Source organism: Euleptes europaea, chromosome 12 (genome assembly GCF_029931775.1).
Source record: "Euleptes europaea isolate rEulEur1 chromosome 12, rEulEur1.hap1, whole genome shotgun sequence".
Lineage (NCBI taxonomy): Eukaryota > Metazoa > Chordata > Lepidosauria > Squamata > Sphaerodactylidae > Euleptes > Euleptes europaea.
This window is the reverse complement of record NC_079323.1, coordinates 2,400,257-2,428,166: the sequence shown is the minus strand read 5'-3', so window position 1 is coordinate 2,428,166 and position 27,910 is coordinate 2,400,257. Positions and strand designations below refer to the sequence as shown.

Sequence of the window (27,910 nt, the reverse complement as noted above, 5' to 3'; positions counted from 1 at the left end):
CAGATTCAAAACAGATAAAAGCAAGTATTTCTTCACTCAATGCATAGTTAAATCGTGGAACTCCCTGCCCCGGGATGTGATAATGGCTGCCAACTTGGAAGGCTTTAAGAGGGGAGTGGACATGTTCATGGAGGAAGAACAAGAAGAAGAGTTGGTTTTAATATGCTGACTTTCTCTACTACTTAAGGGAGACTCAAACCAGCTTACAATCACCTTCCCTTCCCCTCCCCACAACAGACACCCTGTGAGTTGGGTAGGGCTGAGAGAATGTGACTTGCCCAAGGTCACCCAGCTGGCTTCATGTGGAGGAGTGTGGAATCAAACCCGGTTCTCCAGAGCAGACTCCACCTCTCCAAACCACTGCTCTTAACCATTACACCATGCTGGCTCTAGGAGAGGGCTATCCATGGATACTAGTCATGATGCATCCCTATTCTCTCCAGTATCAGAGGAGCAGGCCTGTTATATTAGGTGCTGTAAAAGAACACAGGCAGGATAATGCAGCTGCAGTCGTCTTGTTAGTGGGCTTCCTAGAGGCACCTGGTTGGCCACGGTGTGAACCCACAGCTGGACTTGATGGGCCTGGGTCTGATCCAGCAGGGCTTTTCTTACGTGCTTATGAAGGTCTAATTCAGACTAAGGCTGTTTAATGTATGCTCAGCCCTAGTTTTTTGGCTCCTGAGTTGCTATTGAAGAGCCCCGTTCTTTAAAGGCCTCAGTTCAGAAAGACCCGAGCCCCAAAGGCCAGCCTCTGGCAGTTCCCCTTCCCCTTCATTTATAACTCTTTCAAGTCTCTTCCCTGGCTGTAAGCCCCAAATAATGGTGTCTCTGTGGATAAGCTACACTTGCCTTTAAATTCTATTAATGCTATCTGGGAAGATTACCTGCAGCAGTCCAGGCTTGGAAAAACAATCTGGATGGACAAAGTCGATGTGGCTTGTCCCAAAACACAAGTGCCACTCCTAAGGTGCCAGTCAGGGTCGGTTGGTGAACACATGAACACATGGAGCTGCCTTATCCTGAATCAGACCCTGGGTCCATCAAAGTCAGTATTGTCTACTCATACCGGCAGCGGCTCTCCAGGGTCTCAGGCAGAGGTCTTTCTCATCACCTACTTGCCTAGTCCCTTGAACTGGAGATGCTGGGGATTGAACCTGGGACCTTCTGCATGGCAAGCAGATGCTCTACCACTGAGCCACGGCCCCTCCACAGCCTCCGTTCTCCATGTGCAAGACGGCGATATTAGCACTGGCCTCCCTCGCAGGGCTGCAGCAGAGATTATTCAGAGGATTATGCAAAATGCTTCAGGACAGCCTAAAACGCAAAGAGTGAACCTCACCCTATGTACTGGCAACGGATTACGGGCGAGACACAAGAGGATCCTCCCCTGAGACCCTTTTCTTTCCACACGCCTCTATGTTTACAAAGATTGTGAATGTATTGTTTGGGGGTTATTACCCAAATTTGTTTGCTGTTAATTGCCAACGGTGTGGGCGTCATTAAGTATAGGTTACTCACACCTCATCTAAAAAGGAAAATATAGCTCAACACCCATGAGGGATGGATCTCAGAGTCCACCAGAGCCAGCGTGGAGAGCATGTTAAAGAGTAGGAGGCGCAAATCAGGGAGTCTGGGGTTCAAATCCTTATAGAAGGGAAAAGAGGGGAATGAAACCCAACCTAGAAAACAGAAGCTGGGTACCCAAGGTTGGGTGGGATAAACAAAATATATAGATAATGAAAATACAATTTATTTAAAGCGCTATGTCAAGATAAGAATTATTTTAAAAAACGTTAAAACGTTTACAGATATGTATACATATACAGACAATATATATCAGACCAGGTATGTATGTAGGTTGTCTAAAACAAAATATTATTCTATTTTTTTAGACAACCTACATGCATACCTGGTCTGATATATATTGTCTGTATATTTATATATATATATCTGTAAATGTGTGTATGTTTTACATGGGTTTCAATTGACCACTGAGGAAGGCCTAACAGGCCAAAACGCGTCTGGCACGTGGTTACAGATATCAACCTTAGGAAATGCCATTGTGGTGTTTTAACGTTTTTTAAATAATTTTTATCTTGACATAGCGCTTTAAATAAATTATATTTTCATTATCTATATATTTTGATTATCCCACCCAACCTTGGGTACCCCAGCTTCAAATCCTTCTTCCGCAAAGTTTCAGGAAGCTCGCCGTGACAGTCTGCAGTAGAAAAGCAAGATTCGATTCCAGTAGCACCCAGAGAGCCTGTGTGGTGTGGTGGTCAGGAGCGGTGGTTTGGAGCCATGGACTCTGATCTGGAGAACCGGGTTCGATTCCCCACTCCTCCACACGAGCGGAAGGACGCTAATCTGGTGACTCCAAACCCAGCCAAACGAGGCAGGTGCAAAGTTGTACCCTACTCCCAGGGCAGGATCCCCAGGACAAAACATGCCTTGCTCACGCGGACGACCAATTTAAACCACATTAAGGACACGTGGTTGAACTTATTTTTCCTAATCAAATATTTTAGTCCCAAATAGCCGACCTTTCCAAACAACTCTGAGATATTTATATAACCCATAAAATTAACACAGGACATTTCCTGTTTACTAAACGTCCAATAAATGTGCTTAAAAAAAAAAAGAAGGAAGACTGGTTTTAGGCATGGGAACATTTTCCAGTTCAGGATTTCCCAGAAAACCCAGATTGCCAATTACACCAAAGCAAGGAGCTCTTCACACTCTCTTAACCACATCTTTATTAATTTAGAAATTTATTCCCTGCTTTTCTGCCCGAGGGGAAGCTAAAGTAGCTTGCAACATCATTCTCCTCTCCTCCATTTTCTCCTTACAACAGTCCTGTGAGGTAGGTTAGGCTGAGAGAATGTGACTGGGTTCTGATTCTATGACCTTAGGCAGTTCATGAGAAGGAGGGCATCTTGGCCACCTTCTGGGCATGGAGTAGGGGTCACTGGGTGTGTGGGGGGGAGGTAGTTGTGAATTTCCTGCATGGTGCAGGGGTTGGACTAGATGACTCTGGTGGTCCCTTCCTACTCTATGATTCTATGGGGTGGGAATAAGGCCAAGCAGGGAATAGGGTTAAGCAAGGAGATCAGCGTGGAAAACATCCCCTGAAAGGTGGACGTTTGAACATTGGCAGACTACACCAGCTCAGGGCAAGTGTCACAAGGCATATGACCGAACAGATGTTATCTGGCTTTTAAACCTCATCTATGAGATAGGGGGGAAATTAACTCATTAGTTTTAAGACATTGCAAAAGTCTGCACTGTAGGGCCGATCCGCAGCCTCCTGTTTTATACCAACCTGAAACCTTAACGGGAGTAGCACAAGACTCATTTTCAGAAAGGCACATTAATCAGCATGTGCGGAAATTGGGAGCATGTGTGCTTTGATCACAGTTTTCCAGAGGTGAAAGATAACTCCGACACAGTATTTGCACATGGAAGGGGGAGGGGGAGGAAATGTAAGTGCTTGAAAGGCACGAAAGAAAGGAGCGAAAGGAAAACAGAGGAAAGTGGGTCAGCTACTTAAGCGAAGAGCATGTGTGCGCTACAAATTGGCCATTAAGGAATCTTCGGTCCGAAATGAAAAGAATTTGTAACTGGCAATCCCTGAAACAGACTTGCTAGTTCACAGGGTTCAAAGGAACACTGGATGAATTAAGCAGCTACACTCAGTAGGAGGGAAGAAACTTCATATGCAGAAGGTCCCAGATCCAATCCTGACATCTACAGATTGGGATGAAGAAGAAGAAGAGTTGGTTTTTATATGCCGACTTTCTCTACCACTTAAGGGAGAATCAGACCGGCTTACAATCACCTTCCCTTCCCCTCCCCACAACAGACACCCTGTGAGATAGGTGGGGCTGAGAGAACTCTAACAGAGCTGTGACTTGCCCAAGGTCACCCAGCTGGCTTCACGTGGAGGAATGGGGAAACAAATCCAGTTCACCAGATTAGTGTCTGCAGTTCATGTGGCGGAGTGGGGGAATCGAACCCGGTTCTCCAGATCAGTGTCCACCGCTCCAAACCACCGCTCTTAACCACTACACCACGCTGGCTCTCAACGCTGGGATATATTGGGATATATAGGGGCTCCACATGGAAGCTTTTCTCCACTTTGGTGTCCAGACTGGAGCACTGGTTTTTTTTTTAACATCTAGATTCGAATCTAGTAGCCCCTTAGAAACCAACAAGATTTTCAGGGAATGAGCTTTTGAGAGTCAAAGCTGGGAAAAGCTGGGAAAAACCACTCCCTCCTGAGACCCTGGAGAGACCCTGCCAGTCAAGGAAAGCCAGAACCAGGCTTGATGTAACAAAGGTCTGATTTGGTATAAGACAGCTGCTCTGTTCTGGTGGTGATTCAACTGCGGTCCATTGGTAGTCCAGAAGCGCTTCACTGCAGCCCCCATGAATAGCAAAAATATTATGCAAACTAGGAAAACATATGCAAAGCTGCTTAAATCAGCATAATGTCTGCAGGATAGAAAAGGCTGCTTTCCGTGGTGCCAAATTTGGTTTCCTTGGCACAGAATCCAAACTAGGGGATTTTGCTGGGCTTAAAGGGAGTAAGCCACAAACACATTCTGGATGTCTGGATCAATGTGGGCAGGCAAGGAGCAGAACATGCTTGAGCAAGGAGTTGAACAATCACACCCTGGGCTGATTTTGATTGATCGGGAATGGAGAGGTCAGAAAAGCAGGTGATGCTCTGGAAGATAAATGGGCGCAGGCGGATCCTGAGAGCTCAGAGCAATGTGAGAAACTTCCAAAATTCGACAAATAAAGAGACGCGTAGCTTCTGACAGCGGGACAGAGCACAGTGCCCATCAGGCGGAAAGGAAGGTCAACGTGGCCTGCGTTGGGGAAACTTTAACCTAGCAAATCTGCCAAGCGGCCAATATCCTGACTGGAATGTTTCAAGTTCCAATGCATCACAGATAAAGGCTGCCCTCAAGGTCTTGAAGAGGGATTTTGACTGGGCAGGATTTTTGTTCAGGGCTCCATAAATCAGAAAGAGATATGCAGAAAGCCAAAATATTCAAAGGACTTGCTCGTTTTCACGCCCACACATAAACTGCACACAGCACTCCAGAGGAAATAAGCAATGTTTTAGCCCCTGAGCCAAATTGTTCGGAGTTTGTCTAATGTTCAAAATACTCAAAGGGGGCTCTCGAGAAGAACATAAGAAAGGCCCTGCTGGATCTGACCAAGGCCCATCAAGTCCAGCAGCCTGTTCACACTGTGGCCAATCAGGTGCCTCTAGGAAGCCCACAAACAAAGACTACTGCAGCAGCACCATCTTGCCTGTGTTCCACAGCACCTACTATAATAGGCCTGCTCCTCTGATCCTGGAGAGAATAGGTATGCATCATGACTAGTATCCATTTTGACTGGTAGCCATGGATAGCCCTCCATGAACATGTCCACTCCCCTCTTCAAGCCTTCCAGGTTGGCAGCCATCACCACGTAAGAACACAAGAAAGGCCCTGCTGGATCAGACCCAGGCTCATCAAGTCCAGAAGCCTCTTCACACAGGGGCCAACCAGGGGCCTCTAGGAAGCCCACGAGCAAGATGACTGCAGCGGCATTATCCTGCCTGCGCTCCACAGCACCTAATATAATAGACATGCTCCTCCGATCGTGGACAGAAAGGCTGTGTCTGTCGGAATGCCACTTGCTTGGGGTTCATAGTGTGGGCAGCTGTGCCCTTTGTGCGATGTTCATTGGTTTCTCAGAAACATCTGGCTAGCCACTGTAGATAATGGAATGCTGAACTAGATGGGTGCCAAAGTCATAGTTTGTCTAGGGCACCGAAAAACCTTGGGCCAGACCTGTTGGGTCGCCATGCCAAGTCAATTTGCACTTGTGGGTCACCATACCGAAAAGGTTGGTCCCTCCCCAAACCCCACCCTCCCTAGGCTCCACCCCCACATCTCTAGGAATTTCCCAACCAGGAGTTTCCTATCGACAAGGCCACCTGGTTTCCATTATAAGAAAGCCACAAACAGAACTGTAGGGTTTCTCCACATGCTACGAATTCTCTTCCCCCCCTTCTCTCCGACCCCCACCTCTGCCGTTTGTACATAAAGCGATTCACAACAGAGCCACCCAGCGTGGTGAAGCGCTACGGCGAATTCCTGTTTCGTGATGTTTTGGCTGATCCTAATTAAGAGGTATTTACACAACTATCATTTCTGGATCCTTTCCAAAAAAAGCACACACACTTTTTTTTTCCAGGTTCAGCAGGGTCACAACAAAGTATACAAACTGAGCGATTTCATGCTAAACATGTTCCACGCACATTCACTTGCATAATTTAGGATTTAAGCGCCGGGAACGAATTTTGACCAATTTAATGCAGGAAAGAAATCGACTTATGCAGATTCGGCATTGCAAAGGATATAAACATTCATGGGGGGGGGGGTTGCCCTTCAAGTTTAAGAACATGCGTTTTCCAAACATCTGCTCTGGCTCGGCATGTCAACAAGACTGCAAACTTTATTTATTTATTACATCCATTAAGTCCTTTTGATAAACAAACAGCAGGTCTTTTCCAGGAAAGGCCCCTCCAAGGTCAGCAAATGGGGGAAAAAAACAACCCATCTCCTGAGCCCTACACTTCAAGGTTATGGGGATGACATGAACACATGAAGCTGCCTTATACTGAATCAGACTCCTGGTCCATCAAAGTCAGTATTGTCTACTCAGACCGGCAGCGGCTCTCCAGGGTCTCGGGCAAGGGTCTTTCACATCACCTACCTGCCTAGTCCCTTTAACTGGAGATGCCGGGGATTGAACCTGGGACCTTCTGCATGCCAAGCAGACGCTCTACCACTGAGCCACAGCTTCTCCCCTTAGGATCCTAAAGCAATGCTTCTGGAAAAGTTCTGCTCCACCCCAAGCGGCTGACTCCCTTCCGCAATGCTCACAGTTTCCTGCCATCTAACATCCCCCAGGGTGGGGAGCCAACAACAAACTTCAAAGTTGTCCTGCGACTGCAGAGGGCCCGGTGGTTTCCTGTAGTCGATGGGTTTGCATTTTGAGGTAGTTTCCGCCCCAAGCAAGAGTCACCTCCACCAGCCTCACACCACTAGGGTTGCCAGCCTCCAGTTGGGACCTGGAAGCCGCCCAGAATTACAAATGATCTCCAGAGGACAGAAATCAGTTCCCCTGGAGAAAAGGGCAGCTTTGGAGGGCGGACTCTATGGCATCATGTCCCTGTTGAGGTCCTTTCCCTCCCCCTACTCCACCTTCCCCAGACTTTTCCAACATCGCCAGGAATGTCCCCCATTCGGAGCTGCCAACCCAACAGTGGATAAGTACATCCTTGACATGCAGAAGGTCCCAGGTTCAGTCTCCAGCATCACCCCCTTAAGGATTGGGAAAGGTTTTTGCAGACAGTCTCAGTAGAGAACACTGAGTTAGCTGGCCAATGGTCATAGAATCATAGAGTTGGGACCACCAGGGTCATCTAGTCCAACCCCCTGCACAACGCAGGAAATTCACAACTACCTCCCCGCCCCCCCCCCCCACACCCCTACTCCATGTCCAGAAGATGGCCAAGATGCCCTCCCTCCCATCATCTGCTTAAGGTCATAGAAACAGCATTGCTGACAGATGGCCATCTAACCTCTGCTTAAAAACCTCCAGTAAAGGAGAGCCCACCACCTCCTGAGGAAGCCTGTTCCACTGAGGAACCGCTCTGACTGTCAGAAAGTTCTTCCTAATGTCTAGAAGGAAACGCTTTTGATTTAATTTCAACCCGTTGGTTCTGGTCTGGGTAGTTGTGAATTTCCTATCTGGCCTGGAGGTCCTGACCCTCAAGTAATGATCAGCATGACCCTGGGCATGCTAGAAAGGGCCATGAAAGCCAAACACTGACACAACCCCTCCTGCCCTCCCTCTCATGAACTGCCTAAGTTCACAGAACCAGCCTTGCTGACAGCTGGCCATCTAGCCTCTGCTTAAAAACCTCCAAAGAAGAAGAGCCCACCACCTCCCGAGGAAGCCTGTTCCACTGAGGAACCACTCTGACTGTCAGAAAGTTCTTCCTAACATTTGGCCAAAAATAAAGATAAGGAGAATTTCAAATGCGTCCCTAATTTCAGGACTTGGGAGAGGGAACGGTTTGCAAAAATGCAACCAGAGCTTGCAAACTCTGGGTCTGGAGAGGCTGGAACAGGGGAAGCAGGCAGGGTTTCCAGTGACCCTGCCCCACCTATCCCGAGGAAGAGAGGGGTCAGCTCTTTGCTGGACACAGAGCAGGTCAACAGAATCCAGGGGCCAGCCTGCAGGCCTGTTTTCCCCACCTCTCCCTGGTCCTTGTGAGTGGAAGGTTAGGTCAGGCCAGGCTGGAACTAGCTAGCGCCTCCAACGCAGCCTCCCGTTGCGTGGCAAAAATGTCATTAAATCTCTGACTGTACCGAGAGAGGCCAAAAATGCCGAACAACGACGTGACGCTCAAAGACAGAAGCACAGCTGGACCTCAGCGATTCCAGAGCTAGCTAACGGTGGGAAAGCACACAGGGAAATCAAACCTCTTCATTTTCCTTTCCGGAGAGGAGGGGTGGAGAGAGAAAGCTTTTGATATTCCACCCCCTGAACTTTACAAGCAAAGGCTGGACAGGAGAACGTTTATTTCCCAGGCTGCCTCGCAGAAAGCACCCAACCGCGGTTTGTTTGCTAGGCCCAGAATTTTGGCTGTCACTTTTTCTTGGACTAAATTTTGGCATGCCTGAATCCATAAAGGGGCACGAAAAGACATCACATTGATGGCAGCAGGCCGAGCAGGAATGGTGCCTGCATGCCTGCCCCCAAGCCACTTGACGGAATCATAAAATCACAGAGTTGGAAGGGACCATAGAGGCCATCCAGTCCAACCCCCTGCTCAATGCAGGATCGGCCCAGAGCATCCCTGACAAGTGTTTGTCCAGCCTTTGCTTAAAGACTGCCAGTGAGGGGGAGCTCAACACCTGCCTAGGTAGCTGATTCCACTGTTGAGCAACTCTTACTATAATTTCCCCCCCTAATGTCCAGCTGGTACCTTTCCGCCCTCAATTTAAACCCATTTTTGGGAGCCCTATCCTCTGCTGCTAACAGGAACAGCTCCCTGCCCTTTTCTTGGTGACTGACCTTCCAATACTTAAAGAGAGCAATCCTGTCCCCCCCTCAACCTCCTCTTCTCCAGACTGAACATTCCCAAGTCCCCCAGCCTTTCCTGGTAGGGCTTGGTCTCCAGGCCCCGATCATCCTCGTCACTCTCCTCTGCACCCGCTCCATTCTGTCCACATCCTTTTTGGAAGTGAGGCCTCCAGAACTGCACACAGTACTCCAGGTGTGGCCTGACCAATGCAGTGTACAGCGGAACTATGACATCTTGCAATCTGGATGTTATGCCTCTGTTGATGCACCCCAATATTGCATTAGCCTGATGCCGGCTTCCCCTGCTCCTCCCTTCTTCTTTTCATGTGAGAACCCCGGAAATCCTCTGCCTTGATTCCGTCCAGCTGACCCCGTTACATTCTTCTGCTCATTTTCACCTCTAGTTTTAACGTCCTACCATAAAGCTGGATCATCTTCTAGAGAGCTGGTGCCGTGGCTGGACCACAAGGAAGGAGGTCTGACCCTGGCGACCGGTGTCTAGAGAACAAAGAGCAGCTCCCAGAGAGCAGAAAAGTTGTCTACCCCTTCTCCAGAAGAAGAGAGAACAGAGACCCAGGGCCACCAGCAACCTTTATGGCCACTAGAATACAAGCCACCGGCGGACATCGCGTGTCCCTTTCCCTCTTACATTCCCAACCAGCCGCAGCTCGCGATCGGCTCATTAGGCACGTGCTAGGCTTTCTCGGGAGTAAGGATCACTTCATTTAGCGGCCGGTAATTGAGTGGCGGTGTGTTTGATCTCTCTTTCCAAAGATTTATGGGAACTTGATTTCTCTCTGTGTGGCAAGAGCGGAATATTAAAGCGATACCATCGATTTCCTTTTGAACTCTGAATGGAGGAAGACGTTCCCTCGGCGCTGGCAGCCGTTCGGCAACACAAAAGCCACAGAGGACTACGGGACGCTGATTCACACCTGGCCTGTCTAAGCAATACCCAGATGCCCTAAATCAGGACGAAAACGAGAACTGAATGCCATCTACAGCCAGCAAAATCCTTCCCTCTGTTGTGACAGCCAGTGTGGCATAGTGGTTAGAGTGTCCGGCTAGGATCTGGGGGACCCAGGTTCGAATCCCCCACTCCGCCACAGAAGCTGACTGGGTGACCTTGGGCCAGTCACACACACTCGGCCTAACCTACTTCACAGGGTGCTTGTTGATATAAAATCGAGGAGCTGAGAAAGCCACTTCAAGTCCCCACAGGGGACAAAGGCGGGGTATAAATCATGTAAATAAATAAATAAGAAAAACAGGAGTTTTCCTCACACTTGTGAGATAGCTATGTTCCCACGTAACCGCTCCACTCATCTGAGCGCAAAGCCTTTGGAGGAGGAGGAAGAGGAAGAAGAAGAGTTGTGTTTTATACCCCGATTTTCTCTACCTTTAAGGAGTCTCAAAAGAACATAAGAAAAGCCCTGCTGGATCAGACCCAGGCCCATCAAGTCCAGCAGTCTGTTCACACAGTGGCCAACCAGGTGCCTCCAGGAAGCCCAGAAACAAGACGACTGCGGCAGCATTGTCCTGTCTGTGTTCCCCAGCCCCTAAGATTATAGGCATGCTCCTCTGATACTAGAGAGATCACATATTGGTCCATCACGGTCACTTTTGTCTTCTTACGATGGGTCAGACCATTAGTACAGCAAGGTCAGTATTGCCTGCTCAGACCGGCAGCGGCTCTTCTGGGTCACAGGCTGAGGTCTTTCACATCACCTACTTGCCTAGTCCCTGCCTGGAGTCTCAAACTGGCTTACAATCTCCTTTCCTTCCCCTCCCCCCAACAGGCACCTTGTGAGATAGGTGGGGCTGAGAGAGTCCAAAGAGAACTGTGACTAGCCCCACGTCACCCAGCTAGCTTCATGTGAAGGAGTGAGGAATCGAACCCAGTCTGCTGCTCATGTGGAGGAGTGGGGACTCAAACCCCGTTCTCCAGATCAGAGTCTGCCACTCTTAACCACGCTGGAAGAGGCCACCCTGCAAACAGGTAAAATAGGCAGCTGCCCTTCCATGCACACCCTCTGTGGTGGCTCAGACATACTGTGGGAAAGTCTACTTGAAGCTATTTGGAAGACCCCACACTTCTATCTGCCCGCGACTATTATGAAGACCCTCATGTTACTGCAAAATATGCAGAACACAAGCTGGCCTTCTTGTTGAAGTAGCCACGCTGCGGTGTAACGGATCAGCTCCACAGATGACTTTTATTAGGGATAAAATCTTTCCTACACTAATTGTCTTGTTCCCTTAAACAGATATGTTTGCATGCATAGTTCGGGGGTTTCCCCCTGTTCTACAATCTCAGCCCAACTGCATTATTTTGTCTTACTTGGAATCTTTGCTGTTAGATTAAAATGTTATCGCATCTTCCAGTTCCCTCATTGATTCCCTGATGACATCATATTTTACTAGACTGATTGAAAAGTTTGTTATGCTTGTATCCCACCTTGGATACCAATAAAGGCAGACTGTAAGTGAAGAAAATGATAACAACAGCCACTGACCAGCTAGAAAAGTTAAGAATATCTGAACATCAAAAAAACCCAGACCAGTGAGGGTCCATCCAGTCCAGCATCCTTCCTGTCTCTCACAGTGGCCAACCAGTTCCTCTGGAGGTCCAACAACAGGGCACAGAGGCCAAAACGTTCCCCTGAGAAGAACCTCAGAAGAGCCCTGCTGGATCAAACCAGTGAGAGTCCATCCAGTCCAGCATCCCGTCTCACACCCAGGCCAACTGTTTCATCTGGAGGTCCAACAAGGCATAGAGGCCGAGGCCTTCTCCTGATGTTGCCTCCTGGCACTGGGATTCAGAAGTTGACTGCCTTTGAACATGGAGGTTCCCCTTACTCACCATGGCCAGTAGCTACTGATGGACCTCTCCTCCATGAATCAGTCTAATCATCTTTGCCTGTGGCCATCACTACTCCCTCTAGCAGCAAATTCCACACTGAGTATTTCCTTTTGCCCATCCTGAATCTCCTGCCCATCAGCTTCATTGGATGCCCTTGAGTCCTACTAATCGAGGGAGAAATATTTCTCTTTGTCAACTCTCTCGTCCCACGCATAATTTTATAAACCTCTGTCATGTCCAGGAGCCCCGTGGAGCAGAGTAGTAAGCTGCAGTACTGCAGTCCAAGCTCTGCTCATGAGCTGAGTTCAATCCCAACGGAAGTCAGTTTCCGGTAGTTGGCTCAAGGTCGACTCAGCCTTCCATCCTTCCGAGGTCGGTAAAATGAGGACCCAGATTGCTGGGGGTAAAGGGAAGATGACTGGGGAAGGCACTGGCAAACCACCCCGTAAACAAGTCTGCCTAGTAAATGACGGGATGTGACGTCACCCCATGGGTCAGGAATTACCCGGTGCTTGCACAGGGGACCTTTACCTTTTACTATCATGTCCTCCATAGTTGACTCTTTTCTAAAATGAAAAGCCCCAGACTCTTCAGCTCTTCCTCATAGGAAAGATGCTCCAGCCCCCTAATCATCTCGGTTGCCCTCTTCTGTACTTTTTCCAGCTCTGCGATGTCATTTTTGAGATACGGTGACCAGAAATTGTACGCAGGATTCCAAATGAGGCCACACCATAGATCAATGTGGATGTAAAGTGCCGTCAAGTCGCAGCCGACTTATGGCTACCCCTTATGGGTCAAGGCAAGAGACTAGCAGAGGTGGTTTGCCAGTGCCTTCCTCTGTATAGCAACCCTGGGCTTCCTTGGTGGTCTCCCATCCAAATACTAACCAAGGCTGACCCTGCTTAGCGTCTGAGATCTGACGAGATCAGGCTAGCCTGGGCCATCCAGGTCAGGGCCGTAGATCAATATGGGAGCATTATAACACCAGCCGTTTTATTTTCAATCCCTTTCCTAATCATCCCCAACACAGAATTTGCCTTTTTCACAACCGCAGTGCACGGGTCGACACTTTCATCAAGCTACTTCAACCCCCCCCCACACACACACAATTAGCTGCAAAACCTCTCAAGAAACCTGGGGAGAAGATGCCGCCTTTCCATGTCCCGGAGCACTAAGTCAGCTGCCGCACAAACCATCTTTCCAAGAGGAAATCTGGCTGCCGCCCCATAACAGCCAGGGTGGTCTTGTGGAGAGAGCGAGAGAGAGAGAAAGAGCATGCAACAATAAATCACACAAAACTCAAACAGCAATTCTCAACCGAGAAAATTCCATCCTCGAGGAAGCAGACTTTGACAAAAGGACTGAGGCCTTCAGAGCCCCGCAGCACATTATTTCCTCTGTTAAGAAATGAAAACACACCCCATACTCCCCACACGCATGTGCACACGCCCCAAGCCAATATCACGGAAAGGACTGTTTTTGTAAGAACTACAAAAGGAGAAACACAATTATTTCTAAGACCTGGACCAAAACTGGAATCTCAGTGCAGTCACGTTGAGCGTGCCAACAGCTACAAGATTCTCGCTCAACCCCCTTTCCCTTCCAGATCTCTGGAACCCAAACCCATAAATCCAGGGACTCAAGAGGTCATCCAGTCCAGCTCCACTTGGGGGTGGGGGACTTCCAGTGGCAGAGTTTTACATGAGGAAGGCCCGAGGTCCAGTTCTTGGACTCCTCTGAGAAGGGCCCCAAGTAGCAGAAGTGGGAAAGGCTCTCTTCCAAAACAGAAATTGCGCATTCACAGATAAGAACTGTTATTCCCAAAACACCAACCAGTTTCCAAAGGCGACAGGGCTCCATGAAGAAAAAAATAGTTGGTGATCTAGAAGCAGTTTCATAATCCAGCCAACTCATTGTGGGAAGCACGTTTCACAGTTCAGTGTCTTGCATGCAGACACAAAAGCAAGCCTACCAGTATTTGGGGGCAGGGGAGAAGGAGAGCAAAGGGGGTGGGGGTCCCGATTCCAGTGTGCCCAGAAAAACCCCATTATAGAAAAATATATAAATGCAGACCTCATCTAGAGTACTATGATCAGTTTTGGGCACCGCAATTTAAGAAGGATGTAGACAAGCTGGGACGTGTCCAGAGGAGGGCATCAAAGATGGTGAGGGGTCTGGAGACCAAGTCCTATGAGGAAAGGTTGAAGGAGCTGGGTGTGTTTAGCCTGAAGAGGAGACGACTGAGAGGGGATATGAGAACCATCTTCAAGGACTTGAAGGGCTGTCACATAGAGGATGGTGCCAAGTTGTTTCTGTTGCCCCAGAAGTTTGGACCAGAACCAACAGGTTGAAATTAAATCAAAAGAGTTTCCGTCTAGACATTAGGAAGAATTTTCTAACAGTTAGAGCGGTTCCTCAGTGAAACAGGCTTCCTCGGGAGGTGGTGAGCTCTCCTTCCCTGGAGGTTTTTAAGCAGAGGCTAGATGGCCATCTGTCAGCAACAGTGATTCTACGACAGGAGTGGGGAACCTTTTTCGGCCAAGGGCCATTTGGATATTTATAGCATCATTTGCAGGCCATACAAAATTATCAACTAAAAATTAGACGACCAAGCCCCAAGCAGGCAGCTGCCCCAGATGACCCCCCCATGAGCAAGCAGGCAGGCATGCCCCCTGAGCATTCTGGCCCTGCCCCCTTTAAGCCCTCCATTGTCTCCACTTCTGCCCCCAGCCCTCTTGTAGTACGGAGGGAATATGTTTCTCCATGGCCCTGGTGGGAAAGGGTTAACCGTTTCTTGGGCGGTCCTAGCAGCTCCATAGCTAACAACTCTTCTGCAAGGGGCGGGGGGAAGGTTCCTTTTCTCAGCAAAACAAACTCACATCTGCCTTGAATAGAGGCTATTCCTGTCCACGGGAGGGGGCAGATCACCAGTCTTAGATCCTTCTGAGCTAGAGATCTGCCAGGACCCACGAAGGGCCAGACCAAATGATTTCGCGGGCCTTAAATGGCCCCTGGACCTGACATTCCCCACCCCTGTTCTATGACCTTAGGCAGATGATGAGAGGGAGGGCATCTTGGCCATCTTCTGGGCATGTACTAGGGGTCACTGGGGGTGTGGGGGGAGGTAGTTGTGAATTTCCTGCATTGTGCAGGGGGTTGGACTAGATGACCCTGGTGGTCCCTTCCAACTCTAGGATTCTAAATATGCGTTTGCAGACAGATCTCCCAAATATATGGAAGCAGGAAAGGTCTGACACAGGCTTTCCCCTTAGAGAATCTCCCCCTTTAAAGCAAACAAAAGCAAAGTTTTTCGCCCTCATAGCTGTCATGTATATTTAGAAATTGACATTCCACACCCTTAACCTAAAAGGATCCTTGAAGTGGCTCCCTTCCAGCGCAACAGTAAAAAAACACAGCACAGCTCTGAACAAGACGCAACCTAATTTTTTTAAGCTGTCAAAGAGATCAAGCACAGCCTGCCATAAAACCCAGCAATTAAAAACCCCAATAAAACAGCAGCTAAAAACAACATTAAAATCAGTAATCCCAGCGTCATTTGCAGGACAGCAAGGAAAATGAGGAAGGAAAGAACATTACTGTAAAATCGTGAGGATTAAAAAAGGGAAATGTTTTCATCCAGTGCCTAAAGCCACGCTGACTTAGGCAACAGGGTAATTTCTGAAGGGGAGGGATACAGTCAGCAATTTTGGTCCAGTGGCAGCTGCCGAGCAGTCTTCAAGGGCAGCCCCAAACAGAACGCATTGCAACATGTGGAAGCAATCAGAGAACAAATAACCACCGCTGGATCCGGCTCACCCCAGCCTTCATGTGTAAATCTGGATAGAGGAGCTCCCATAATGCACTGCTGCCAGGGTGGTGTGCTGGTTAGCCCACCTTCCTCCCCAATGTGGATCAAAATGGCTTACATCATTCTCCTCTCTTCCATTTTATTCTCACGACAACCCGGTGAGGTAGGCTGAAACTACGTGATTGGCCAAAGGTCACCCTGCAAGCTTCCATGGCACAGTGGGGATTCGAACCTGGGGTTTCCCAGATCCTAGCCCGACACCCTAACCACTACACCACGTTGGCTCTGTACTCTAGGATCAGCAGTTGCGAACCTTAGCTGCAGTGCTTTGGAGGGTGAGAGATTCAAAACAGAGAAAAGGAAGTATTTCTTCACACAACGCGTAGTTAAACTGTAGAACTCCCTGCCCCAGGATGTGGTGATGGCTGCCAACTTGGAAGGCTTTAAGAGGGGGAGTGGACATGTTCATGGAGGAGAGGGGTATTCATGGCTACTAGTCAAAATGGATACTAGCCGTGAGGCTAGTACCTCTTCTCTCCAGGATCAGAGAAGCATGCCCATTATATCAGGTGCTGTGGAGCACAGGGAGAATAATGCTGCTCCAGTCGTCTTGCTTGTGGGCTTCCTAGAGGCACCTGGTTGGCCACCATGTGAACAGTGCTGGACTTTATGGGCCTGGGTCTGATCCAGCATGGCCTTTCTTATATTCTTAGTAACACCTGACTACGCACCCCACAGCATGTCAGCCGCTGGACTGAACCACTGTGGGTACAGCGACAGATCTCCCCTTCTTTTTAAACCCTTACACCAGGGGTGTCAAACGTATGGCCAGCGGGCCAGATCTGGCCCCTAGAGAGCTGTTATCCGGCCCACAAGCCAGCTGAGGCAGACACCCCACAGTTCCCAAGATGTCAATAATCTAATACTGTTAAATAAAAGAAAATAAGAGTGCTATTGTTTTAAACAAGTTTGTATTTTAAGTAAAAAAATGAAGTAAAAATAATATCATTAATTGTCTTTGCCTGTGTCTTCTATAAAGCTTGTATATCCAGTACTTGGCATTAAATTTTATGGTACACATGGCCCGGCCCAACCAAGTGACTTTTATGTCACAACAGGCCCTCGTAACAAATGAGTTCGACACCCCTGCCTTACACCCTTCAGTTTTGCCAGAATAATGTTGGGGAAGAGCAGACCAGAACAGAGATGTGCGCGTGAGCACAATCGCCAGCTGCCATAGGGAGAATCCCCACATGTGTCACCCACAGGTCTATCAGCACAGATAGAAAGAAAATTCTCATCCACTCTTCCCACACACATGCATCGCCAGCCAGAGTATTATGCAAGGCAGGAGGCTGAAAACACGTCATGACTTAGACAAATGACAGTTCCTACACACACTGCAGAGACACACAAAAATGGTCTTCCTGGACCAAAAGCCTCTCGAGTCCAGCATTGGGTACCTGACAGCAGCTAGAAGATACCCCCAGGATCCCTACAGAGAAGGCATGGAGCCCCACCCCCTGCATCCCTGGACACCACATATGTAGATCTTACTGCCTCTGAACATGGAGGGTTCAGACTTTGCCAGCCGGCACCCTGAACTGGCTTGGCATCCTCAACGTTTTGGTCTATCGTGAGAACAAACCAGTAGCAGTGAGTTCCACAAGCTAACCTAAGCACTGTGCCAAGTGCAATGGTGGGAAGTGCCATCAAATCAGAACCAGATCCCATAGGGGTTTCAAGGCAAGAGATGAACAGAGGTAGCTTGCTGTTGCCTGCCTCTGTGTAGCAACCCTGGACATCCTTGGAGGTCTCTCATCCAAATACTATCCCAGGCCGACCCTGCTTAGCTTCTGAGATCCAACAAGAACAGGCTAGCCTAGGCCAAAGAGTTCAGGGCAATAATTGTGTGCCGTCAAGTCACAGCTGACTTATGGCCACCCCACACAAGATAAGAACAGAGGGGTTTGCCATTGCCTTCTTCTGTGTCTCTGGTCTCCTCCAAGCACTAACCAGGGCCGACCTTGCTTAGCTTCTGAGATCAGGCTAGCCTGAGCCATCCAGGTCAAGGCAAGAGAAACAGAGGTGGTTTGCCATTAACTGCCTCTGCTTAGCAACCCCGGACTTCTTTGGTAGCCTCCCATCCAAGTACTACTGAGGGCTGGCCCAGCTTCTGAGATCTCCTGAGATCAGGCCAGTCTGGGCCATCTGGGTCAGGGCAGATGAACAGAGGTGGTTTGCCATTGCCCTGTCTCTGTGTGGCAATCCAGGACTTCCTCGGTGGTCTCCCATCCAAGCACTAACCAAGGCCAACCCTGCTTAGCTTCCAAGATCTGATGAGATCTGGCCAGCTGGGGCCATCCAGGTCAGGGCAAAAGACATCTAAAGGTGGTTTGCCATTGCCTGCCTCTATGGAGTGACCCTTGGCTTCCTTGGTGGTCTCTCATCCCAGTACTAACCAACGACAACCCTGCTTAGCTTCCAAGATCTGATGAGATGGGGCCATCCTGGGCCATCCTGACCAATGCAAATGCACCACGTACCAGCTATCAATCAGTGCCACTAGCAACCCCCAAATTCTGCTCCTAATCCAATCAGCTGCCAGATCCCTTCCCAGAACCTTCTCCTGTCAGTACAGAACCGATTTCCAAAGGTTCGTTTTTAAAATCTGAAGCTGCGCACGGGGTTCTGAACGGAGCGTTATACGACTGCCAGCAACGTCCCTAGACATGCAACCTCTCCTCGCATCCTCTCCTCGCATGCCCTCCACCACTCTTCCCATGTTCGGTTTTGACACGCGCACATATGGGAGACTGGAAGAAAGCCAATGTGTGCATGGCACAGGGAAGTCCCACGTCCAGAGTACGGTCAAAAGCAAGCACAGGTTTGCTTCTTGGAGCGTAAAATGTGAACAATGCACGGGAGAGCTCTCCCCCTCTCATCTGGGGCTGCAATCCTGGACAGCCTGGTGTAGAAGCAACCCGACGAATGGCGCAATCCTACGCAGAGCTTTTCCAGCCTAAGAAATTGGGCTTCGACTGGGGCTATTTATACATGGTTTTTTTTTTTTGCCTTGGATTGGCACATTTCCCCCCATCTGAATTCTCAAAACTCTGCATGGGGGCTTACTGTTGGGTTTTGGTCATTCCTCCATGGGAGGTTTCCCCTTGGATTCGCCCCTCTCTAGATGTACATCCCCCCCACCCCCCCACACCTGGATCCTCAAAACTCTGCACGGGAGCTTCTTCCTGAGGTTTGAGAATTCAGATGGGGGAAAGGTGCACGTAGAGAAAGGCCAAGCCTCCCCGGCACGGCCTTTATTCCCATGGGGGGGAACGGCGCCTCCCGGGAGCGGCGAATCCCAGGCAAAACCTGCCCTGCGCGAACGGCCCTGAGCTCAGCCTGGAGCCCCACTGATGCCGGGCAGGTCTGGCCGGGGATTCGCCGCTCTCTGGATGCCCGACCCCCCCATCCCATCCCATCCCATCCCAAGGCGCAGGACGCAACCATCAGCCCCCCACCCCTCCCCGCAGAGTGGTGAGGATTGGGGTGGGGGGCACGGGCAGCCAGGGAGCGGCGATGCCCGGGCAAGCCTCCGGCGCATCGCTGGCCCCGGGAGCCGGTCCCGCAGAGCCCCCTGCCCTGCCCTGCCCTCCCCGGCTTGCTGACCTGGTGCCTTTGTCGCCCATGGCCGGAGAGGCGGGGAGCGGCCAGCCCAGGGCCGCCGCCGCCGCTGCTGCTGCTGCTGCTGCCGCCTCCGCCTCCGTGGAGCTCCGGAGGCACGGAGGGGAAGGCGGGCTGGAGGCGGGCTGCGCTGCGCTGCGCTGGGCGGAGGCGGCCCGGACTCGCCGCCCGCTCCTCTGCGCTCCTCTCCGGCCCGCCTGCCAGGCGGTCCCTCCCTGCCCGGGGCGGAGCGCGGCCGAGGGACGGCCGGAGGGCCGGAGGGAGGGAGGGAGGGCGAGCGGCCCCGGCTAGGCTGCCCTCGGGGCGGAGCCGACGGAGGGCGGGGCGGGACTCCAACGTCATAGAGTCCAATGGCCGAAGGGGCCCTTTCCTCCAGGGCACTGGTTCCCAACCGGGGGTCCGCGAGAACTGAATTAAGGTCCGCGAAACAAAGTTCTAAACCCATCATCAATTAATATTTTCAATTTCAACTAAATTAAGGTCCGCGAAACAAAGTTCTAAACCCATCATCAATTAATCTTTTCAATTTCAACTAAATTAAGGTCCGCGAAACAAAGTTCTAAACCCAGAATCAATTAATCTTTTCAATTTCAACTAAATTAAGGTCCGCGAAACAAAGTTCTAAGCCCATCATCAATTAATATTTTCAATTTCAACTAAATTAAGGTCCGCGAAACAAAGTTCTAAACCCATCATCAATTAATCTTTTCAATTTCAACTAAATTAAGGTCCGCGAAACAAAGTTCTAAACCCAGAATCAATTAATATTTTCAATTAAAAGTCCTCTATTATAAAAATACATTCAAATGTTATTCTGAGTTTAATGTTTAACTAACCGTTATGATTAAAGTTTATTTTCAAATTCTCTGAATTTTTATTTTGAACCTTGGGGTCCCAGCACCGGAAAAAAAAAGTCCTAGTGGTCCCTGGTCAAAAAAAGGTTGGGAACCACTGCTCCAGGGGAACCGGTCTCCGTTGAGACAGCAAGGTAGACTTCCCCTGACTATGGAAGACCCACCGATGTAGCCATTTGTAATCATCTTTTTTTCATTCTCGTTCTCATTATCTTGATACTTACAGGACAATGATTAGCACATTACCTCTGCAGGACTGGACTCAGCTCAAACCCAACCCCCTTCTGACTATATATTACTCTTCCTACACACTTGACACTGAGAGACACTGTCCTTCAGGGTTACTCCTCTGAAGATGCCGGCCACAGCTGCGGGCGAAACGTCAGGAAAGAAAAGACCAAGACCACGGTCGCACAGCCCGGATAACCTACGAGAACCAATCTTTTTTTTCCTTTCTGGAAATATATTAGGACAGCAAGGGAATAGCTTGTTGCTGGGCAGGGGATCTCTGGGGGTCTGTGTGCTAGTCATTGGGGCAAGAGTCACGGAGGGTTACAGTGAACCATCACAAGAACGGGGTGCAACCGTTACTATACTGCCGCCTCTCTGTCTGTAATACAATCAGATATGCCCTAAATCAGGGGTGGGGAACCTTTTTTCCGCCAAGGGCCATTTGGATATTTATAACATCATTCGCGGGCTATACAAAATTATCAACTTAAAATTAGCCGACCAATACGTTTCCCCATGGCCCGGGTGGGAAAGGGTTAACACAGTTTCTTGGGTGGTCTAGCAGCTCCATAGCTAATGACTCTTCTGCAAGGGGGAAAGAAGGTTCCCTTTCTTGGCAAAACAAGATCACATCTGCCTTGAATAGAGGTTTTTCCTGCCCACAGGAGGGGGCGGATCACCAGTCTTAGATCCTTATGAGCTAGAGATCTGCCAGGACCCACGAAGGGCCAGACCAAATGATTTCACGGGCCTTAAATGGCCCCCAGGCCTGACGTTCCCCACCCCTGCCCTAAATGGTGATGGGCTGTCATATCTTGAATTTAGATAAATATCCCTTCCTCAGTATGATCGGGACTCAGAGATTTCTGCCCATTAGCACCTCTGGGTTGCAGCTGCTCCAAATAAATGTTTCTTGAAACAATGGTCTTGGGTCTCTCCCCCCCCCCCGAACCCCCGTTTACCGCAACACTGTCGGCTGGAGAGGAGTAGTAATAGCAGAAGATCTTCAGCTAGCGCCTGGAGGCTGGCAACCCTAGCCCAGGTGCCCCCACCACCACCCCGCTCGCTCCCTCCATTCACACGCCCAGCCGGGAGCCGGGTCGCGTGGGGTCGGCCAGGCGGAGTGCGGGGGGGGGGGGCTGGGGCTAGGGTCGCCAACCTCCAGGCGGCGCCTGAAGACCTCCCGCTGTCACCACTCAGCTCCAGGCGACAGAGCACATGAAGCTGCCTTCTACTGAACCAGACCCTGGGTCCATCAAAGTTAGTATTGTCTACTCAGACCGGCAGCGGCTCTCCAGGGTCTCAGGCAGAAAAGGGTCTTTCACATCACCCTCTTGCCTGGTCCCGTTAACTGGAGATGCCAGGGTTTGAACCTGGGCCTTTCTTAATACTAAGAGGATAGACGCATGAAGCTGCCTTATACTGAATCAGATCTTTGGTCCATCAAGGCCAATATTGTCAACTCCGACCAGCAGCGGCTCTCCAGTGTCTCAGGCAGAGGTTTTCCCCATCACCTAAAAGCTGGTCCTTTTCACTGGAGATGCCAGGGATTGAACCTGGGACCTTCTGCACAGCCCCTCCCAGTTCACCTGGAAGGTAAACTCTATATGGCATTTATTCCAATTGAAGACTGTCCCCTCCCCAAACCCCCCCTCCTCAGGCTACACCCCCCCAAATCTCCAGGTATGTCTGATCCCAGAGCTGGCAACTAGGGCTGCCAACCTCCAGGTACAGGCTGGAGACCTGCTATTTCAACTGCTCTCCAGTCGATAAAGCTCAGTCCACCTGGAGAAAATGGCCGCTTTGGCACTTGGACTCTATGGCATTGAAGTCCCTCCCCAAACCCCGCCCTCCTGAGGCTCTGCCCCAAAAACCTCACACCGGTAGCAAAGAGGGACCTGGCAACCCTACTGGCAACCCTAGCAGTGGTCCTCCCTGGTTCTCCAACATGCTCACCACCTTCAGTTGCCCTCACCCGAGCAGACCTTGTGTTCAAGGCTTCGTTCTGCCCTGACACAACTCACCGGGCTGTCGCGCTCACCTTGGCCTACCTTGCAGGGTTGCTAGGATGGTGACTTGAGTGTGCAGCCCTGCCCTCTGAAGAGCAACGTACAAACTGAGTTATTGATTTCCAGCATTTTGATGCCGCCTTTCTGCACGGAAATCTGAGGGCCACCGACCCTTGCAGCAAAGAGGGTTGCCAGTTCTGGGTTGAGACATTCCTGGAGATTTGGGGGGATGGAGCCTGGGGAGGGCAGTGTTTGGGGAGGGGACTCACCTCAGCGGGGTATAATGCCATGGAGTCCACCCTCCAAAGCAGCCATTTTCTACAGAGGAACTGATCTCTGTTGGGTGGAAACCAGCAATAATTCCAGGAGATCTCCAGACACCACCTGGAGGTTGGCAACCCTAGAAGCAAAACGGAACAGGAGTCCAGTCTGAAAGACCAAGAACTTTTCTTCCAGCGGATGAGTCAGAGCTCGCTTTGTCAGGTGCCAACCCTGACTCATGAAAGTCAGGTTGCCAACTTCCCGGTGGGGCCCACAGATCGCCCAGAATTACGACTGCTCTACAGACTGCAGAGATTAGTTCCCCTGGTGAAAATAGCTGCTCTGGAGGGTGGTCTCAATGGAACCCACCTTCCAAAACCAGTATGGTATAGTGATGAATAATGTCAGACTAGGATCTGGAAGACCCAAGTTCAAATCCCCATTCCTGCCATGGAAATTTGCTGAGTGATCTTGGGCCAATCACATTCTCTCCGCCTAACCTAGAATCATAGAGTTCAAAGGGATCTCCATGGTCATCTAGTCTAACCCCCTGCACAATGCAGGAAACTCACAACTACCTCCCGCCACACACATACCCAGTGACCCCTACTCCATGCCCAGAAGATGCCCAAGGTGCCCTCCCTCTCATGATCTGCCGAAGGTCATAGAATCAGCATTGCTGACAGGTGGCCATCTAGCCTCTTCTTAAAAACCTCCAGGGAAGGAGAGCTTACCTCACAGGGTTGTTGTAAAGATAAAATAAAGTAAAAGGATGTATGCTCCTTGGCGTCTCGTAGGGGAGAAAGGTGGGGTATAAATGAAATAAATAACTTAAATGAAGGCCTTCTAAGGTCCCTCTCCTTTCCAAACCCCCACCCTCCCCAAGCTCTACTCCCAAATCTTCAGGAATTTTCCAACTGTACACCTGTGCAAGGAGCTCTCACCAGCCGTTCTGCACCAACTTGGCTTTGTTACAGGTAACAGTGCAGGTTAAACGTAATCGGGCACGTACAAGAAGGGCTCACATAAAGGGGAAAGCCAGGATAAATGTTTTTTCTCTTTTTTTGCAAAAGGGCTTTTTGTGTGTGCATGCAATAATATATTTTTAAATAATATGTTCTCTTTAAAAGGCATCCTGTTAAACAGAGCATCTTCCTGAAATGCTGAAGTGTTACTGCTAAGAGTTATGCATCAGCTCGCTTTCTGACACTTAGTGGTAAGGGTTGCCAACTGCTATTACAACAGATCTCCAGCTGATAGAGATGCAGTCCACCTGCAGAAAATGGCCACTTTGGCCATTGGACTCTATGGCATTGAAGTCCCTCCCCTCCCCAAACCCCACCCTCCTCAGGCTCCACCCCAAAAACCTCCCGCCAGTGGCAAAGGGGGACCTGGCAACCCTATCAGTGGTTGGCCGCACCTCCCAAGGAAGCCATTTTGTGGCCGCACCCACCAACCTATGTTAGAATCCCAAAGGTGTCTACAGGCTGAAATAGGTTGGGAACTTGGCTTGCCAACCTCCAGGTGGCAGCTGGAGAGCTTCCGCTATTACAATTGATCTCCAGATGATCAAGATCAGTTCCCCTGGAGAAATTGGCTGCTTTGGAGGGTGGACTCTATGGCATTATACCCTGTTGAGGTCCCTCCCCAAACCCTGCCCTCCCTAGGCTCCACCTCCTAACCCAGAGCTAGCATCCCTTTTGGGGATCCCTGAGAAAGAAAGAAAGAAAGAAAGAAAGAAAGAAAGAAAGAAAGAAAGAAAGAAAGAAAGAAAGAAAGAAAGAAAGAAAGAAAGAAAGAAAGAAACTCTAAGGGCCAAGTCACAGAGGGGTGAAAGATATTTCAACGTCACAGCAGGAGGATAATCAACCAAGCCAAACAGTACCTTCAAGGGACATGTCCTATACTAGCTTTTCAGATGGAAGCAACATGTTTACAAATGCCTTTGGATGCCAAGTGGGCATGATTATTCACTGGCAGGCAGCCATGCCCACACCAAGCTTCATGGAAAGGCTGACTGCTAGAGTTGACAACTCCAGGTTGGGAAATTCCTGGAGATTTGGGGATGGAGCCTTGGTTTCAATATGGTAGGGACCTCAGGAGGGTATAATGCCATGGAGTCCACCCTCCAAAGCAGCCGTTTTCTCCAGGGGAACAGATCCCTGTAATCTGGAGAGCAGCTATAATTCTGAAAGATCATCAGGTACCCCCTGGAAGTTGGCAATCCTACTGGCTTTCGAAGGACAGGTATTTACAACTCATACTAAACCACGGTGGAAATCACCAGCCCTTCATTTCCTTCGGACACTTAAGAGTTCTAATCTATCAAAAACCATCCTGGGGAACTTAGACCCTAATTATATTTCTAAAAAAGGAGGTCTGTCATTTGATGACAGGAGAGAACTTTTACCAATTCCTGAACCTTTCAAAAGCCAAATAGTTAACAACAAAAGGCCATTTCAATACCCCTGGGACACCATGAACTGCAGAATCTGATAGCAATTTAAATATTAGGTTATCCATGTGTTTACTAAGAATGATGGAAATGGAACAACTCCCAAGTTATGGGTTGGAATGTTCTCTGCCCATGGGAATTGACACCAGACCCCAGAGGCACAGGTGAGGCACCTGCGTAGGACCTCTACTCATGCAGGTCAATGGCCTGGAGATGGTCCAGTTCCTCAAGCATCTCCTGCATCCCTTCCAGAAACTCTCCATCAGCCAGGGCAATTTCCAGGTCGATCTTGATCAAAATCAGCCGGGCAAATACGTTTTGCCTGCCCAGCTTCTTCTCAATCAATGAGTGGCTGGCCAACCACACCAGAGGTTCACACTGGGCCACCAGAAGCTCACGAAGGCTCCTCAGGAAGCTCAGACGGCTTCCAGGTCTCAACTCCTCCAGGTGTTCATGGAGCATGGTCAGATGTTCCAAGCAATCCTCTCCTCCCCAGTCATAGCCTCCAACGTCCTCCAAGAAGTCCTTCGTATTCAGAAGAGTCCAGTAAACCTTCTTTGGGCCAAAGCAAGACACCATTCTATGGATGGGTCTCAGGGTGTGCTCAATTTGGCCAGTGACTTCGACCACCTTCCACTTGCGAGCCAGAGCCAGGACGGACTTCATCTCTCGTGCAATTTCGGAGAGTTTGTTGAGAAAACGGTAGAAGCCGTTTTCTTCCAGTGAGTCCAGTATGGAGAGAGTGGAATCGATCATGTACACCACAGAGGTGAGATCCCATTCATCTCGATCTTCCTCCTCCAAAGACACATGTTCCAGTCCTGCCGTAGCCCCAAGCTCAGCCAAGGTGCCTGGGAGCAGAGTCAGGCTTCCAAAGTAATCCTCTTCCCACATCAGAACGGGTCCCCTTCAGCGACCGGTGACCCTGAACCAATGAACACATGAACATACATGAAGCTATCTTCTACTGAATCAGACCATTGGTCCATCAAGGTCAGTAGTGTCTACTCAGACTGGTAGTGACTATCCAGGGTCTTTCATATCACCTACTGGTGGTGGAAAGTGGTGACTTACGGTGATCCTGTAGGGTTTTCTAGGCAAGAGACGTTCAGCAGTGGTTTGCCATTGCCTGCCTCTGCATAGTGACCCTGGACTTCCCTGGTGGTCTCCCATCTATTTATTTATTTATTGATTGATTGTTCAAATTTCTACCTGGGTATCATGCAAGAGCAGTGGTTCCCAACCTTTTTTTGACCAGGGACCACTAGGACTTTTTTGTTCGATGCAGGGACCACAAGGATCAAAATAAAAATTCGGAGAATTTGAAAATAAACTTTAATCATAACTGTTAGTTAAACATTAAACTTAGAATAATATTTGAATATATTTTTATAATAGAGAACTTTTAATTGAAAATATTAATTTATTATGGGTTTATAACTTTGTTTCGCGGACCTTAATTTAGTTTTCGCGGACCCCTGGGGGTCCACGGACCCCTGGTTGGAAACCAGCGTGCAAGAGAGACAGTGCTTAAACAACTAGATTTGAGTCCAGGAGCACCTCAGAGACCCATAAGATTTAGTGGGTATAGGCTTTCAACAGTCAAAGCTCCCTTCGTCAGATAGGGACCCTCCATTCCTCAAAAGCTCATACCTCGAAAAACTCTTCTTGGTCTCCAAGGTGTTACTGGGTTTGAATCTAGCTGTTCCACTGCAGACCAGCTTGGCACCCTCCTCTCTATGACAGCCCTCCAAGTACTTGAAGATGATTATCCTATCAACTCTCGGTCTTCTCCTCTCCAGCTCCTCCAACCTTTCCTCATAGGACTTGGTCTCCAGACCCCTCACCACCTTTCAATGTCAGTTCAGTTAGTGCTGCCCCCCTCCAATATCATGTGGCCGGGTGTTTTATAGGTTAATTATCGGTACATGCACAGTGATGGAGAGGACTTTTGTCTATCCTGTTTCCACAATTGTACTCTTAACAGAGCAGATATTGGCTGACGACTGCTTTTATTTCAGTGCCAATAAAAACATAGATTTTACTTTCTACACCTCATGCTCTCCCAGTACAGATATTTTAGTCCACACATGAAGACAGCCAAATAAGAGAGTTTTCAGGTGTTCTAATGTGTGTAAATTAGACAAGCAAATAACACCAATAATGTTTCCTAAAAATAAGCAGCATCTTACTTCTTAATAAACTCACCTCTGGATAAATCAAGATTTACTCCTCAACCAACTACAATAAGTAGCAATTAAAAATAGTGCCCTTGACTCAGCCAGCTTTATAAGGGGCCTTCCCCCACACAGGTGTAAGAATTCTCCCTGAAACCCATCAAGGCAGAAACCTTATGCTCCCCCCACCACCACTCCATCCTGGAAGGCAGAGGTGTACCCTTATTTGAATAAGTATCCCGGGGCAAACCTCTGCTGTATGCAAGCCCTTAACTGTAACTCAGTTTTCTTTCTGCAGTGAAACTTGGCAAGGAATCACACCTGGAAGAGGGGGGGGGTATAAGGTTGCCAACAGGCCTGGGGGGAAATGTCCTGTTGCTTTAACAGAGGCTTAATGCTA

General features: G+C 49.3%; 1 protein-coding gene across 1 annotated transcript in view; it reads right to left on the bottom strand.

Moving 5' to 3' along the window:
• ARRB1 (arrestin beta 1) overlaps positions 1–19,528 on the bottom strand; it is a 104,986-nt gene extending 85,458 nt beyond the window's left edge. The window contains exon 1 of the mRNA XM_056858100.1: positions 19,509–19,528. Coding sequence (XP_056714078.1) covers positions 19,509–19,528 — 20 coding nt within the window. The remainder of the gene's footprint in view (positions 1–19,508) is intronic.
• Positions 19,529–27,910: the final 8,382 nt, after the last annotated feature.